Genomic DNA, 14,156 nt, shown 5'->3' on the forward strand with positions numbered 1-14,156 from the left:
TGAAAAAACTCCGTTGATTGTTCCTTGCAAGAACTTGATAGTCAATGCCGATATCGTCAATACTTGTCAAAATGTTCTTTTTAGCCCCTCTTAGAATGTTATGTTACCCCCTATTTATAGTTGTAGGGAGCAGGCATGGTTGCTTGTAATTGGCCGAAATATGTCACTTTGACACTTGGCAACTTTTGACTGATTCTTGAATTTGAATGAGATTTCCACATCATTTGTATATGTGGAGGCGTCTCATTGGTCTTGGATTTGACTGGGATGCCACATCACTTGATAAGCTTGGGCTTCAAAGTGTAATGGACCTTGGGCTTGAATTTAACAAAATGGACTAATTAATTTAGTATAAATAACATAAATACCATCCTTTTGGAAGTAATTACACTCTCTCCCACTTTTTTAATTACTTTACTCTCTCTCCCTATTAATATACAGAACATAGTCGACAATACATAGCATTCTGTGTATATGCTGGGATTTTTGTAATATGTTTATGGAGTTGGGATTTTTTGTAATATTAAAAACATAAGTAGCATATTTGTGTAATTTTATCATTAATTTATAGGGCCCAAATTAGTTAATCAACCCAAATGACCATGAATTAACTCAAATTTTGTATGAATTTAACCCGTTGAATTTTGTATGTCTACAATGCCCCTTACTTCGAGACTTGTAGACGTTGTAGGCTTTCCGAAACTTGGCAACGAGACTTGAAGTACCTATGAATGTGTTTTCATTTTTTTTAAAGGTATTTGTTTCTTGTCGGTGCCTTCTTGGTAGACCGCTACTTGTGTGTGGTCTAAAATTTTCGCCACATATTTTCACATAGCAAAAATTCTTCTCTTGGTTAACCGTGAAATCAATTACACCGAATATTTGTCCAAGCCATCACACACTAGACAATATTGAGGCCCCTCCATATGGATTTGAAATAGGACCATATTGAGTAAATCCTTAACTTACTGCCCCTTGCATGTTAGTAAAGATTCTTGCATTGAACTTTTGAACCAAGCAAATATTAACTTTCCTTTGGTCCTAAAAAAGAATCAATTTTTTTCAAAGAAATCTTTCAAACATGGTAATTTTCTTTTAGCTACTTGGAAACTTGAAATTCCTAGAGATTTCTTCTAATCTTGCTACAACCTCCCTTATATGAAATTGAGATTCTCATCAAAACTTCTATATAAGATTTTCCCTAGTAGATAAAAAATCATCAAAGCACTAGGTAGCCACACAAACAAAAGTGTTCAACTATGCTTGATTGTCGGACTGTGAAGCTGTGACTTTGCCTGATACGATTGACTCCACAAAATGCTCCTCAGGTAACTGTAACTTTCATAGCAGCCCGTTGCCTTTTGCTAGCTCAAATTTGCACGATTGCAATATGAATTACGTGACTGCAATTGCCAAGCTCTCATTTTTTTTTTTTTCTTTTTTTTTTACACTCAACTTCAGGTTCTCTTATTTCCTATTTTTTTCAACTTGTGTGTTCATAACGGTTAATCTCTATTCTCTTATGAATCCTCAGGAATGGCCTAGGGTACTTTTGATCCCCAAAAATGACTTGTTTCAACGATCGTGAAACTCCATACCCTTGCCTTGAGATCGCGGCAAGCAAATCAGATTCGCATGTCAAAGCCCTCATTTTGAAAGTTCATCCTCCGATGATTGGCTTCTTCCCGCTTGTTAGAAAGTCGCTGGAAACTTCCCTCCATCTCACAGAATGGTCAATGATGGAAACTAAGGACGTCATGGATAACTTTTCGGGCAAAATTGTGTTGTTGCGAGCTCTCCTAGCCGCAATGGGATCCTTAGCAGTTGGCGTGTCCCTCCCTCCGTCTTTGGGGAGGTTCGATATACATCCGGCTACTGGGAGTGGATAGACGACGTCCTTGCCTGTAATAAGGAGACCTTGGAGCAACAAGACTTATGATACCGTCTTTGCTTCATTGTTCACAAATGACCATAATGAGAATGTGCTCTAGGCCTTTTGTGAGAATTGGCATCCATCCACCAACACAGTTTCTACTTTTATTGGAGAGTTGACCATATCTTTATAGGACTTGAGAAACATCGGATCGGAGGCCTTCATGTTCATAGGTCATTTTATGACAAAGTTATTCTCTCGGCTAAGGAGTTGACATATGTGGATGATAAAGAAAAGCCTTTTCACCCTAGAAGTTGCTCACACTTATTTTTGGCGTTCTACCAGCTTACAAAAGATGTCATTGATGATGTCTCTTTTCTTGATTGGACTAATTTTTGGTTTTGAGGACTAAGAAGATATGTTGAGCTTTCACAAAAGATGTCAAAAAATCAGACGAAGCCAAGGATGAATCATGACCCGTTGGAAAATGTTGACATGAATTTTTTACCCCGAATCGAAGAAGAAAATGCCCCTTTTGTTGAGTTAGGCGTGGAAGAATTACTCAGAGATGAAACTTATTTGGCGGCTTTCCTTGCATGTTGGCTCTGTAAATTTTTACTCCCCAACAAGAAGGCTAGTTTTATTCATGCTAGTGTCTTCAAAGTTGCAAGCTTGATGGCTCATGGAGAAAAATTTTATTTAACGGTCCTAGTTCTTGCAAGCATCTATCGTGGCCTTAAAAAAATCTCTACTTTTTCAAACTTAGGGTCTTGCCATGCACTCTTCCCTATCCATTATGTTTATGGATGGATAGGTGAGTATTTTGAAACTTATTACCATGTAAACCATCCGCAACGAGGGGTGCAAATGTAGCTAATATCAGGAGAAAAAAAGGCAAAATAATTTGACCTTGTTGATGCTCGCAAGTTATCAACAAGTCAATGTAAAAAAGCTCCTCATTTGGCCTTGCTACAGGGAAAAGAGGTACAAATAGATGATAGCGATAAATTATCCAATTCTTGGAGTGACTTCTTCATAGGCCTTCGTTCAAGTTTTGTTACTTTGAGGCATGATGATGATCTGATTGTGGGGCCTTATAGCCCTCATCGATTTAGTCGCCAGTTTGAATTTTTTCAAGACGTTCCCAACATTCTAACAAAGCATCATTTTGATGGTTCGATGATAGCTTTGGTTCAACTTTGGGATTCTTGTGTTCGTCTTTGGAGTTTGTCAAAGCTTAACATACCAATGCGCTTGTTGGACAATGGATCTTTTATGACTCGAGAATATTTGAATTGGTGGCTAGCCCATCGGGAGATCGTGTTAAGATGAAATACCCACATTATTTTAAGAGGTCTAAAGAAAAATGATGTCCCCTCGTCAACCAAAGGAGACCAACTTTATTTGGATGGTCAAGACAAGCCTTCTCTCTCTTCAAAGTCCAAGGCAGTAGTGGGTAGTCCTGCTCAATCTGTCCAAGTTGTTCCTAAATCTAAAAGTTTGAAGGAAAAGGATACACATATGGATAAAAGAGTAAAAAGCCCCTTATCGGCCCCCAAGGCGTTAGCTACCTCTACTTTTGAAGTACTCAATGTTGTCCACAAAAAAAGAAAATTTTTAGCCCATCGGATGAAGGCGTTGAAAAGTCACTAAACATTGTGCCATTTTGCAGTGCTGCACCCAAATCACTTATTCCACTAAATGGAGTTGTTATTGATAGAGCCACCTCTAGTTCAAATAAAAGCAATGCTAGCCAAGAACCACACTGGAAGCGTTTGAAGAAAAAGCATAAGGACTTAAGCGATCAACATCATGAGTTTGCTGATTTGGATTCCATAAGTATTGACACCGCTATCTTTGAGGATGGTGCCACTGGTTTAACAATGCCTTTGGCTGATTTAGCACATTAGGTAATAATTACTTCTTTAAGATCACAACTTGCCGCTTTACTCAATATTAACTTCTCTTTTTTTTAGTTGGGTCTTGTGGACGTTTTCAGCAACATATTTGGTCATGATGTATTTGGTGAGGATTGTGTCACAAGCCCCAATCCTTCAAGTGTGTTGAAGAGTTCCAACCTTTCTCTTGATAATGTCATGGCTCAAGCTTCAAATAAGGATCCATCAGCAAAGTTGCCCAAAAATATTGAATCTTTTCAAAATGTTCCAACTATTGATATGGTGGCTAAAGAAAATGATAATAGACCTTCAAATGTCCCCAAGGATTTGGTTTGGACATTATAGCAAATTGCCTCAAAGTTTGAACCACAAAAGGCTATTTCGGCTTTTAAGTTGTCCTACGTTTTCGGATTGTGGCGTACCTTGTGTGAATGTATTACACAATTCTCCACCGAATCCTCAGAAACTTCAAAGAGTTAGAGAAAGGTGTTTTTCTAATTCTTAAAGGTCTTTGGGAGGTCAACATCATCGACCTCTCTTCTTTAGAGGTTCTACTTGCAGACTTTTTTAAGAAGTAAGGAGATTATGATGTTGCAAAATTTTCTAGCTCCCAAAAGATAACTAGAGATGCTCATCAGGAGTTGCTTTCCGTTGCACAACAACGTCTTCATGCTGCAAATGAAGACAAAATCAAGATAGAGAAGCATTTGAAAGAGCTTTAAAAATTCCTTGAGAGATCTGAAAAAGAGTTAGCAGCCTGGACGTCAAAGAAGAAGAAGAAGACCATTTTGCTTATTGAAGAACATCAAAAGAAATTATCCAAAACTCAAGAGAGTGTCACCAACATTGAAGGAGAGATTCATGCCCTTGAGAAAATCAGCCTATTGTCAGAAACAGGAATCAAAGAACTTGCTAAGCTAATGGAATTCATTGAGACAAGTCACCTTCAGATTCTTGGCCATAAACTTTTACCTTAATTTTTTTTTTTGCTTATGAATGCTCTCTTTTTCCTTTTTAGTTTTACTTTGGATCTTATCACTATGTAATGATAGTCTTTCTTGGAGTAATAAAAGTGACATTTTTTTCTTTAAATGTCTTTCGTGCTATGCAGTTTTTTTTTTAAAATTTGACACGCCAACATGTTCTTTTATTTTCCTTCCCTACTCATATGCTTTGACATTTGTGATATGAGATAAACAATTCAAAATTATGAGTCACTTGTGTTGTTGGAATGAAAATTCTCAAAACTAAAATGCGCATAAAAGACATGACTAAAAGGTTTTTTATACTTGTGCATATCTTTTATAAAAGGATTTGCTCGCACTTCATGTCACCCAAAAAAAATTTTCAGCTTTGAGCGGCTATAGTAAAAAAATTCATAACTCGAACTAGGAGTGTTGAAATCATAAAATTCTTATTCCGCTAGTAGGCTAACTCATGTAACTATAATGTATGTAAAAAGCATGGCCAGAAGTTCTCCGGATTTGCCCAGGTACCCTTACGAAATCAGTCTTTCGGTTCCGTTTCATTACTTTTTGTTTATTTTGTGCAGCCTCACGAAAATCCTCATATCTTGACTTAGGAACATCAAAATCAAGAGTCATTTTTTGTGTTGGAAACTAGACTAGCAGAGATACGTCTCACACAGTAATCATAATTAGATTACACCCGAGTCATCTCAGACATTGTCCCAAAACCGATCTTCTAATCTTGGTTCGCAAGTCATATTAGCTTTGCACAGCGTCACGATAAATTTTGTATCTTGACATAGGAGTATCGAAATCAGGTGCTGTTATTTGCGTTGAAAACTAGACTCGTAGAGCTATGTCTCACGTGAGAATCATAATCAGATTACACTCGAATCATCCCAGATATTGTCCCAAAACTGATCTTCTAATCTTGGTTCGCTAGTTTTATCAGCTTTGCGCAGTGTTATGATAAATTTCGTATCTCGATGTAGGAGTATCAAAATTAGGTATTATTTTTTTCAGTTGGAATGTAGATTCTTAGATCTACAACATACTTAAAAACCACACTCAATGCTTTTATGTATTTACACAGATACGTCATCAAAGTCAGCTTAGTTCGGAATTTGATGGCTTATTTTGCAACTTTGAGCGACTATGATAGAAAATTCATAACTTGGTGTAGAATATTTCGAATCATGAGCCACTTTTTTTTTTTTACGAAGAATACTCAAAGATCTACCACATATGTAAAAATAATGGGGAACACATGTACGGATTTATTCAAATGTATTGTCAAAATCCGTTTTGCCTTGTTTGTCTCTTCACCTTTGTACGTCCGCGGTAAGCTTAATGAAGGAACGTCTATCCTTATGTGGTATCTATGTTAATTCAAATTATTATTCTCGTGCTCAAATGATGACACACACTTTTCTATTTTTTATTTAAATTTAACTCATATGACTGAACTTAGAGTAAAAATACTCTAAGCTGCCTAGTACCTCGGAAAGATCAAGTCATAACATAGTTCAAGAATGATGATTTAAAATTTTTTTTTAAAGATTTTTTATCCTTTTTTTTTGAAGAGTCGTTCACAGTTTAGACTCATGTGGCTAGGAGTGACATGCAGTTTAAGCTCATGCCTTAATCAGTGTAGGCAACCTTCATGGAAAGTACTGCTTCAGGAACTTTCCGTTGATGGGACCAACTCTTACACCATCTTGATCGACAATCTTATAAGCGCCACTTGAATAAACTTCCTTCACTATATATGGACCATACCATTTTGATGTAAACTTGTCACCAATGTATTTGTTGAGGATTATGGGTCTTCGAACTGCTAAGACCAAGTTACCTACTTGAAATGATCGTGGTCGCACCCTCTTGTTGAAAGCTCTAGAAAGTCAAGCTTGATAACACCCCAACCTTTGTTGCACTTCTAATCTCTTCTTGTCCAATGCCTCTAACTCTGGTAGACGAAGTTGAGTGTTATGTTCAGTTGTAAGACCTTCTTTAATCACAATTCACAATGATAGAATTTGTTGTTCTAATGGAAGGACTGCCTCTACTCCATACACCAATGAATATGGAGTTGCTTGTGTTGCAGTTCTGAAGTTTGTACGATATGCCCACAAAGCTTCACCGATCTTCTCATGCAAATCCCTTTTATTTTTTGTAACAACTTTCGTCAATAGGTTACCAAGCGTCTTGTTAAAAGCTTCGGCAAGACCATTGGCAGGTGCATTGTAAATTGAAGACTTGTGCTGCTTAAAATTGAACTTCTCACACAAAGTCTTCATGAGTTTATTGTTGAAGGGCGTTCCATTATCCGTAACTATGCATCTTGGTATGCCATACCTAAAAATTATGTTTGACTTGATAAAATCAACAATATTTTCCTTTTTCACTTCTTTTAATGGCATAACTTCAACCCATTTTGAGAAATAGTCAGTAGCAACTAAGATGTACATTTTCCCTTTTGATGACTTTAGAAGAGGTCCAACCACATCAAGTACCTAGGAATCAAAAGGCCATGAGGCCACAGTCGGATGAAGAGGCTCTGGAGACTGATGGATGTAATTAGCATGCAATTGGCACGCTTGACACCTTTTGGCATGCTCTAGACAATCTGCTACCATTGTCGGCCAATAGAAGCCCATATTTTTTATGCAGAAATGAAGCTTAGGCCCTGATTGGTGTGCCCCACACATACCGGAGTGTGCTTCTTCCATTGTCTGTTGAGATTCTTCTTTGTCAAGACTCCTCAGAAATAATCCCTCATCAGAACGATGAAATGATATTTCCTCATGAAAGATAAATCTTGGTGCCCTTCTTTTAATGCCTGCTCTTTTTCGTGGATCCTCAAGTAGCTTTCCATGCTCAAGATACTCAATTATTGATTTTCGCCAATCTTCTTCTTATACCATTCAGATAAATGTATGATGGCTTTCATCTATTTGAAGATCGAGACAACCAGGAATAACCCATCGATGACATACTTACACCTTTGTTGACTCTTTCTCTCCGAGTGCAGCGTTGTGGCTAAGTTATCCAGAGCATCTGCCATGCAATTTTCTTCTCTTAGGACATGATTTAGGAATACCTGATCAAACCTTTCAAGCAAAAGAATGGCATATTGGTGATATGGCAAAAGATCTCCCTTCTTCACCTCATAACTCCCCCAAAATTGGTTTATGATCAACTTAGAATCACCATTGATATCCAATTGCAATCTTTATGTCTAATTCCATTTCAAGGCCAACGATTAAAGCTTGATACTCTGCAGCATTATTGGAACATATTTCAACCAAAATAAATAAGAATGGCAAGATTAATTTTTCTGGTTATATCAACACAACACCTGCTCCTGCACTATCTCAACGTGCAGATCCATCAAAGAGCATTGTCCAGGGCAATAGTTCTTCAATAAATAGTACATCTTCATTAGGAAACTCATCTGAAACCTCCCATTCTGCTGGTAAAGGGTGATCGTCGAGGAAATTAACAAGTGTTTCTCCCTTCATAGCCTTTTGAGGTGTATACGATCTCATATTGATTAAACAATACAGACCATCTTTCTAGACGCCTTGAAAGAACAGGTCGTGTCATTACAAACTTCATGGGATCGGCCCGAGAAATTAGCTTGATGGTGTATGCCTTAAAATAATGCCTTAATTTCTTTATTGCATAAAGCAAAGCTAAGCACATTTTCTCAATGGGCGTATAATTTATCTTAGCTCCTATCAAGGTTCGACTTAAATAGTACAACGCTTGTTCCTTTTTATCTTCATGCTTTTGAGCAAGAAGTGCTTCAAGTGATCGCTCTTGTGATGCAATGTAGAGTATCAACGACCTTCCAGGAGTTGGTACCTATAATACAGGTGGATTCAACAAGTATCTTTTGATGCTTTCAAAAGCATTTTGACATGATTGTTCCCAGTGGAAAGGTGCATCTTTTTTCATTAGATGGTTGAAGGGTTGACATCTTCCAGCCAAGTTAGAGATAAACCTTTGAATGAATGCCGAATTTCCTTGTAGACTGTGGAGGTCTCTCACATTTTTTGGCTCAGGTATTTTTTTAATAGAATCAATCTTTGTGGGATCAACTTCAATTCCTCTATGATGCACGATAAAGACAAGAAACTTTCCCTAAGTAACCCCAAATGCATATTTGAGTGGGTTCATTTTCAAGTCGAATTGTCTTAACCTCTCAAAAACAATGCGAAGGTCTTCAAGATGGTCATCCCTGCACTTTGTCTTTACCACCAAATCATCGACGTAACATTCCACCCTCTTATGTAATGTTTTGCATTGCTTGTTGGTAGGTTGCACCCATATTCTTTAGACCAAAAGGCATGACTTTGTAATGATATATCCCTTTTAGAGTTCAGAATGCAGTGCATTCTTCGTCCTTTGGAGACATTTTGATTTGATTATATTCAGAAGACCCATTCATAAATATCATAGGTTCATGTCCAGTTGTCACATCAACCATGAGTTCTATGATCGTTATTGGGAAATCATCTTTTTGACATGCCTTATTCAAGTCCCAAAAATTGATGCAGACACGTATTTAACCATTCTTCTTCTTGACAGGCACAATGTTTGAGATCTATGATGGGTACTTTACCTCTCAGATAATCTAGCTTCAATAAGCTTATTGACCTCTGCTTTAATTTGTGTTACCAACTCGGGACGAAACACTCATTGTGATTGCTTTATAGGACGTGCCTCATTTTTGATCCCCAAATGATGAATAGCTACTCTTGGACTAAGGCCTAGAATTTGTTGGTACAATCAGGAAAAGACATGTCTGTACTCAACTAATAACTTAAAGTAGTCCCTTTCTTCTTGCGGTGTAAGAAGCGCACTAATGAATGTTGGGCGGAGGTCTTCCAAAGTACCAAATTAAGTTTTTTGAGTTCATCTACGGTTGATTGTATGCCATCCTCCAGTTGGGTAGAGCCTCTTGAACATCATCATCCACACTATCCAAGTATGAACCTTCTTCCACTGTTATGTGGTAGGATGTTTGTGTAAGATTGGAATCCTTTGGTTGACTTCTTTCGAACGTCGTGATGGCTTCTTCTTACTCCTTCTTTGTCTCTCCACAAAACTAGTTAGTAAACACAATGGTACTTCTTTTTACTTTTAGTGAACCATCTTTGGTGATTGACAACACAACTTTTCTCTTCATACGTGATGGAAAGATACTATGAATGTCTTTGTCATCGATTCCTTCAAGAAAAATTTGCTTTTCATTCTCCATCAACCCTTTTTGTGCTACTGACTTTCCTGTGGTTCCCAAACACTAAAAGACAGAACCTCTTGAGGTGCTGGCCTATTCTTTCATTTGTTTAGAGGCTCTACTTTTTCCCTTGCAACCCAATCTTTTAAATACAGAGACACGAGGTGTCAATCTTCCTAGGCGTTCAAACACAAAAGTTTGTTGTGGAATTTTCTCATCCTCGGATTCCTTATCTTTTTCTACTGAGGCATAATGTGATGAAGTTCTTTCCTTGCCTTTCTTAGTAGAAATTCAAAGTGATTCCGGCAACTTGAATCCTAGGCCAAACTTAGGAGTGCAACATAATGCCGTTGCTTTCTCAACTTAATTTGTGCCTTTGTAAGACCATGTATTTTTTCATTAGTAACCTCATCTTTGAGCTCACCTAGTCTTGTCGTCTTGGATAAATCATAACCCGATTTTTCAAGCAGCGTAAAGGATTTCTCACCAACTGACCTTTTATCTTATGAGCCAAAGTATTGCTTCCTCGAAGCTCAGGCGTGATAGATGGGACCTGTATAACTGGGACAGTCATAAGCTCATGTCGCCAATGGATAATCCTACACGAATATTTTCCAAGGCTCGTTGTCCTCTTTGGTTGAAGCCTTGAATCATTATGTTGCTTTTGGACAATTCATCAATGTAGATTCCAAGCCTTTTGAGCATGTCTTTGGCATGATATTGACTGCCGAACCATTATCGATCAATATGCAATTGAGATATTGTTCTCGAATAGCCCCTACCATAAATAAAGGTTTGTTATATAGTTTAGACCCTAATAATAAATTGTCATCTGTGAAGGAAATTACAGCACAACATGATGCAACTTCTCTATTAGCATGAAGTTCTTGTGCTATCATTGGACTATGCCCCTTTTTGCTTTCAATTACTTCCTCTGTGCTAGAAATTACGTGTGTGGCACCAATTATACTATCTTCAAGAAATTTTTTCGGAAAGAACTCATACAATGTAATAGGCCTTTGGTCTTTCCGTGATAATGCACCATCAATCTTCTTGCTAGTATCAAACTTAACACTTTTTGGTGGTCGTATATGCTCCGCGTTATTCTTTATCACTCTTGGCTTAGGAAGTCGTATTCTTAGAACCGCCTGATGTCTTTTTTTCTTACGAGAAACCAAGGTCCAACCATCATCATCATTACCTTTAGCTTTGTTGTCTGTTCCCAATGATCCTTTAAGAGTCTTCCTTGGAAAATATATTTCAACTAGATCGAAGCTCCCAAACTGTAAGAAGATTGAGCTCGGTATGGTTTGCAACATTGAACACTCCTTCTTCTTGGGAATGATACTAGCGTGATTTGCCTCTACTGATCCACGTCGATGATGATTTTTCCTTCACTTACTAGCGTCATGATTTTCTCCTTCAATATAAAGAACTTTCCCATTGGATGGCCAACGACGCGATGATACTTGCAGTACTTGGGATCATTGACCTTATTGATTTCCTCCTAGCGGTGTGCATCAGTCGGTTCGGTTCGTTTTTACGTGTTATTGGTTTGATTTATCGATTTTTTGTTTTTAAATATGTAAAACCAATAACCAACCAATAATATATTTTCTTATCGGTTTTGGTTTATCGGTTTTTGATCCTTAACAATTCAGTTTTCGGTTTAACCAATAAGAAAATACTTATAAAATAGAAATAGTAACAACTTACATAAAAAAATGAAATCTTAATTACCGCCAAAACCTACGCAATGCATTTTAGTTTACAAGAATTTTCAAACTTGAACTGAATGTTAGTTAGGAAAAAAATTGAATCCTAATTGTTGGAAGTATAAATGCTTCAAGCTTTTTACTACGATAATAGCCGATCTTTATATTGTACCTTTGTTACCCTGAATAGGTTAATACTTTGTGAATCACTGAATTATGAATTTGTAGTGCATATAATCTATATACATACATATCTATCTATCTATCTATCTATCTATAGATAGATAGATAAAGAGAGAGAGAGAGATTTAAATACATAACATAAATAGGGATAAAACAATAACTTAGTGTATCCTTATTGGGTTATCGGTTTAACCGATAACCCAATAAGCTAAAACCGATACCGAACCGTTTACCCAATAAATCTTTTTATAAAATCAATAAAAAACTGTTAACCTGATAACCCAGTACCAATAACCCGATAACATTTTTATTGGTTTGGTTTATCGGTCGGTTCGGTTTTTGCATAACCCTATTTACTCTGGTCTTTTCGATTCAGGAAGATCAATCATTTTCTTAACTAGAAATTCATCCAGTATCATAGGTGCATCTGAATCTAGAAAGGGATAAACCTTAGCTTCTAATTCTTTCAAGGTTGGACGACGTTTATCCTCTTTTAGATATTGTCTCGAGCCTTCATCTTCCTCCACCTTTTGCTTGGTTGGTCACATAAGCTGCTTTCACTGCCATAGATTCTTTAGTCTTTGAGGTCATAACTTTCTTGAACTCTTTTTTCTCTTTCATCGGGTCAATAAAAGGGTTCCTTCCCATGACTTGCGATGATTAACTCCATGTCGTGTGCCCATGTAGCCAGCTCTTCAAATGTTCACGGTTTGATTCCTTGCAGTATGTATAGGATGCCCCAATGCATTCCTTGAATACACATTTCTACCGCATATATTTCAGAAAGGCGGTCTTTGCAGTCCAAACTCAATGATCTCTATCGATTGATGTAATCCGTTACAGGCTCATTCTTTCTTTGCTTAGTGCCTATTAACTCTATCATGCTCACAGTTCATCGGGTGCTGTAAAATCGATTGAGAAATTCCTTCTCGAGCTGCTCCCAACTATCAATTGACTCATGATTCAAGTCAATATACCAGTCAAATGCGCTCTCCTTTAATGAACGAACAAATTGTTTTACCAAAAGATTGTCATGTGTTCCAGCGTTGCTACCTGTTTCAAAAAAGTGGGAAATATGTTGCCTCGGGTTTCCCTTACCATCAAATTGTTGGAACTTTGGTGGTTGATATCCCGTTAGCATGGGTAGACAATCAATTCGTCTTGTGTAAGGCTTGGAGTAATACAATGAACTCTGTGGTGCTCCACCATATTGAGCCCTGATGGTGTTTGTTATCATGTTTTGCAATTGTTGGACAGATAAAGCCGTAAACGAAACATATTATTTCTCCTTCTGAAATTTAGACTTAGCGGGCAATTCCTCAACATCTTTGTCCTGTGGAGTGAAATCGGGTGGATAAGTAGGGACGTTACTCAACTCTCCTGGTTCATAGGCCTCCAGTTTGTTCATGAGTTGAGCGATATGAAGATTCTTATTGTCAACCAACTTCTTTAGGGCTTCAATAGTTTTCTCCATCATTGCGAATTTCTCGTCCATGTCAGTTGAGTCAGCCATTAAGGCATTGATCTTGGTTGAAACTGGCGAATCCGTTGAATCTTCAGGCTCACCAAAGTTGGATCCAGTTAGAGAAAGTTCGCCAAAGAACATGGATGCAAGATTACCCCTAGCAGTCGTCACATGAGAGTTAGGTTTTTTCGCCACCTCCAAAGAAAAGAAGTATTCAGATTCATCCAGGCCACTAGCCTTGAAATTTCGACGAGTAATTGGTCTAACATAACTGTGGTCAGTAGATGAAGCAGTAGAACCCTTGCATGTAACATCATTTGTTTTTCCGAAGTCCATCACAATAGTTGATTTTGTAGCATTCGATTTGTAGGAGGAAGAGATGAAGAGCAGAATCCGTCCCACTGGGCGTGCCAAAATTTGTTCGCAATAAATTTTTGTAGTGTCCGAAAAATTAACTGCAAGCAAAAATAAATTACAAAAATAATTTTATTAATATAAATCTTGTGAGTAAAATTTTGTGACTCTCTTAATTCTTCTCTCCTAAACTTATAAATGATTCGAGGGCCTTCAATAGCATGTTTCTTGAACCGTTGGATGATTTGGACTCCTAGAGACGTATTTCGATCGTCGGGAACGTCGGAAAGTGTTTTGTCGCTTTGAAATAATCTCCAAGAAAAATTCCATTGATTGCTCCTTGCAAGAACTTGATAGTCAATGCCGACGTTATCAATGCTTGTCAAAATGTTCCTTTCAACCCCTCTTAGAATGTTATGTTGCCCTCTATCTATAGTTGTAGAGAGCAGGCCTGG

The 14,156-nt window shown here is 37.5% G+C and overlaps 1 protein-coding gene across 1 annotated transcript; it reads right to left on the reverse strand.

Annotated features, from left to right (window-relative positions):
• Nucleotides 1-6,760: 6,760 nt before the first annotated feature.
• Nucleotides 6,761-11,303, reverse strand: LOC124899606. Its single transcript, XM_047414546.1, has 7 exons — nucleotides 10,833-11,303; nucleotides 8,349-8,606; nucleotides 8,119-8,263; nucleotides 7,950-8,016; nucleotides 7,711-7,849; nucleotides 7,373-7,606; nucleotides 6,761-7,252 (listed from the first exon to the last, which is right to left on the reverse strand). Exons 1-7 carry the CDS (start codon nucleotides 11,301-11,303, stop codon nucleotides 6,761-6,763), a joined length of 1,806 nt encoding a protein of 601 aa, XP_047270502.1.
• Between the last annotated feature and the right edge of the window lie 2,853 nt (nucleotides 11,304-14,156).

The sequence above is a fragment of the Capsicum annuum genome, chromosome 6 (genome assembly GCF_002878395.1).
Source record: "Capsicum annuum cultivar UCD-10X-F1 chromosome 6, UCD10Xv1.1, whole genome shotgun sequence".
NCBI classification, from domain to species: domain Eukaryota; kingdom Viridiplantae; phylum Streptophyta; class Magnoliopsida; order Solanales; family Solanaceae; genus Capsicum; species Capsicum annuum.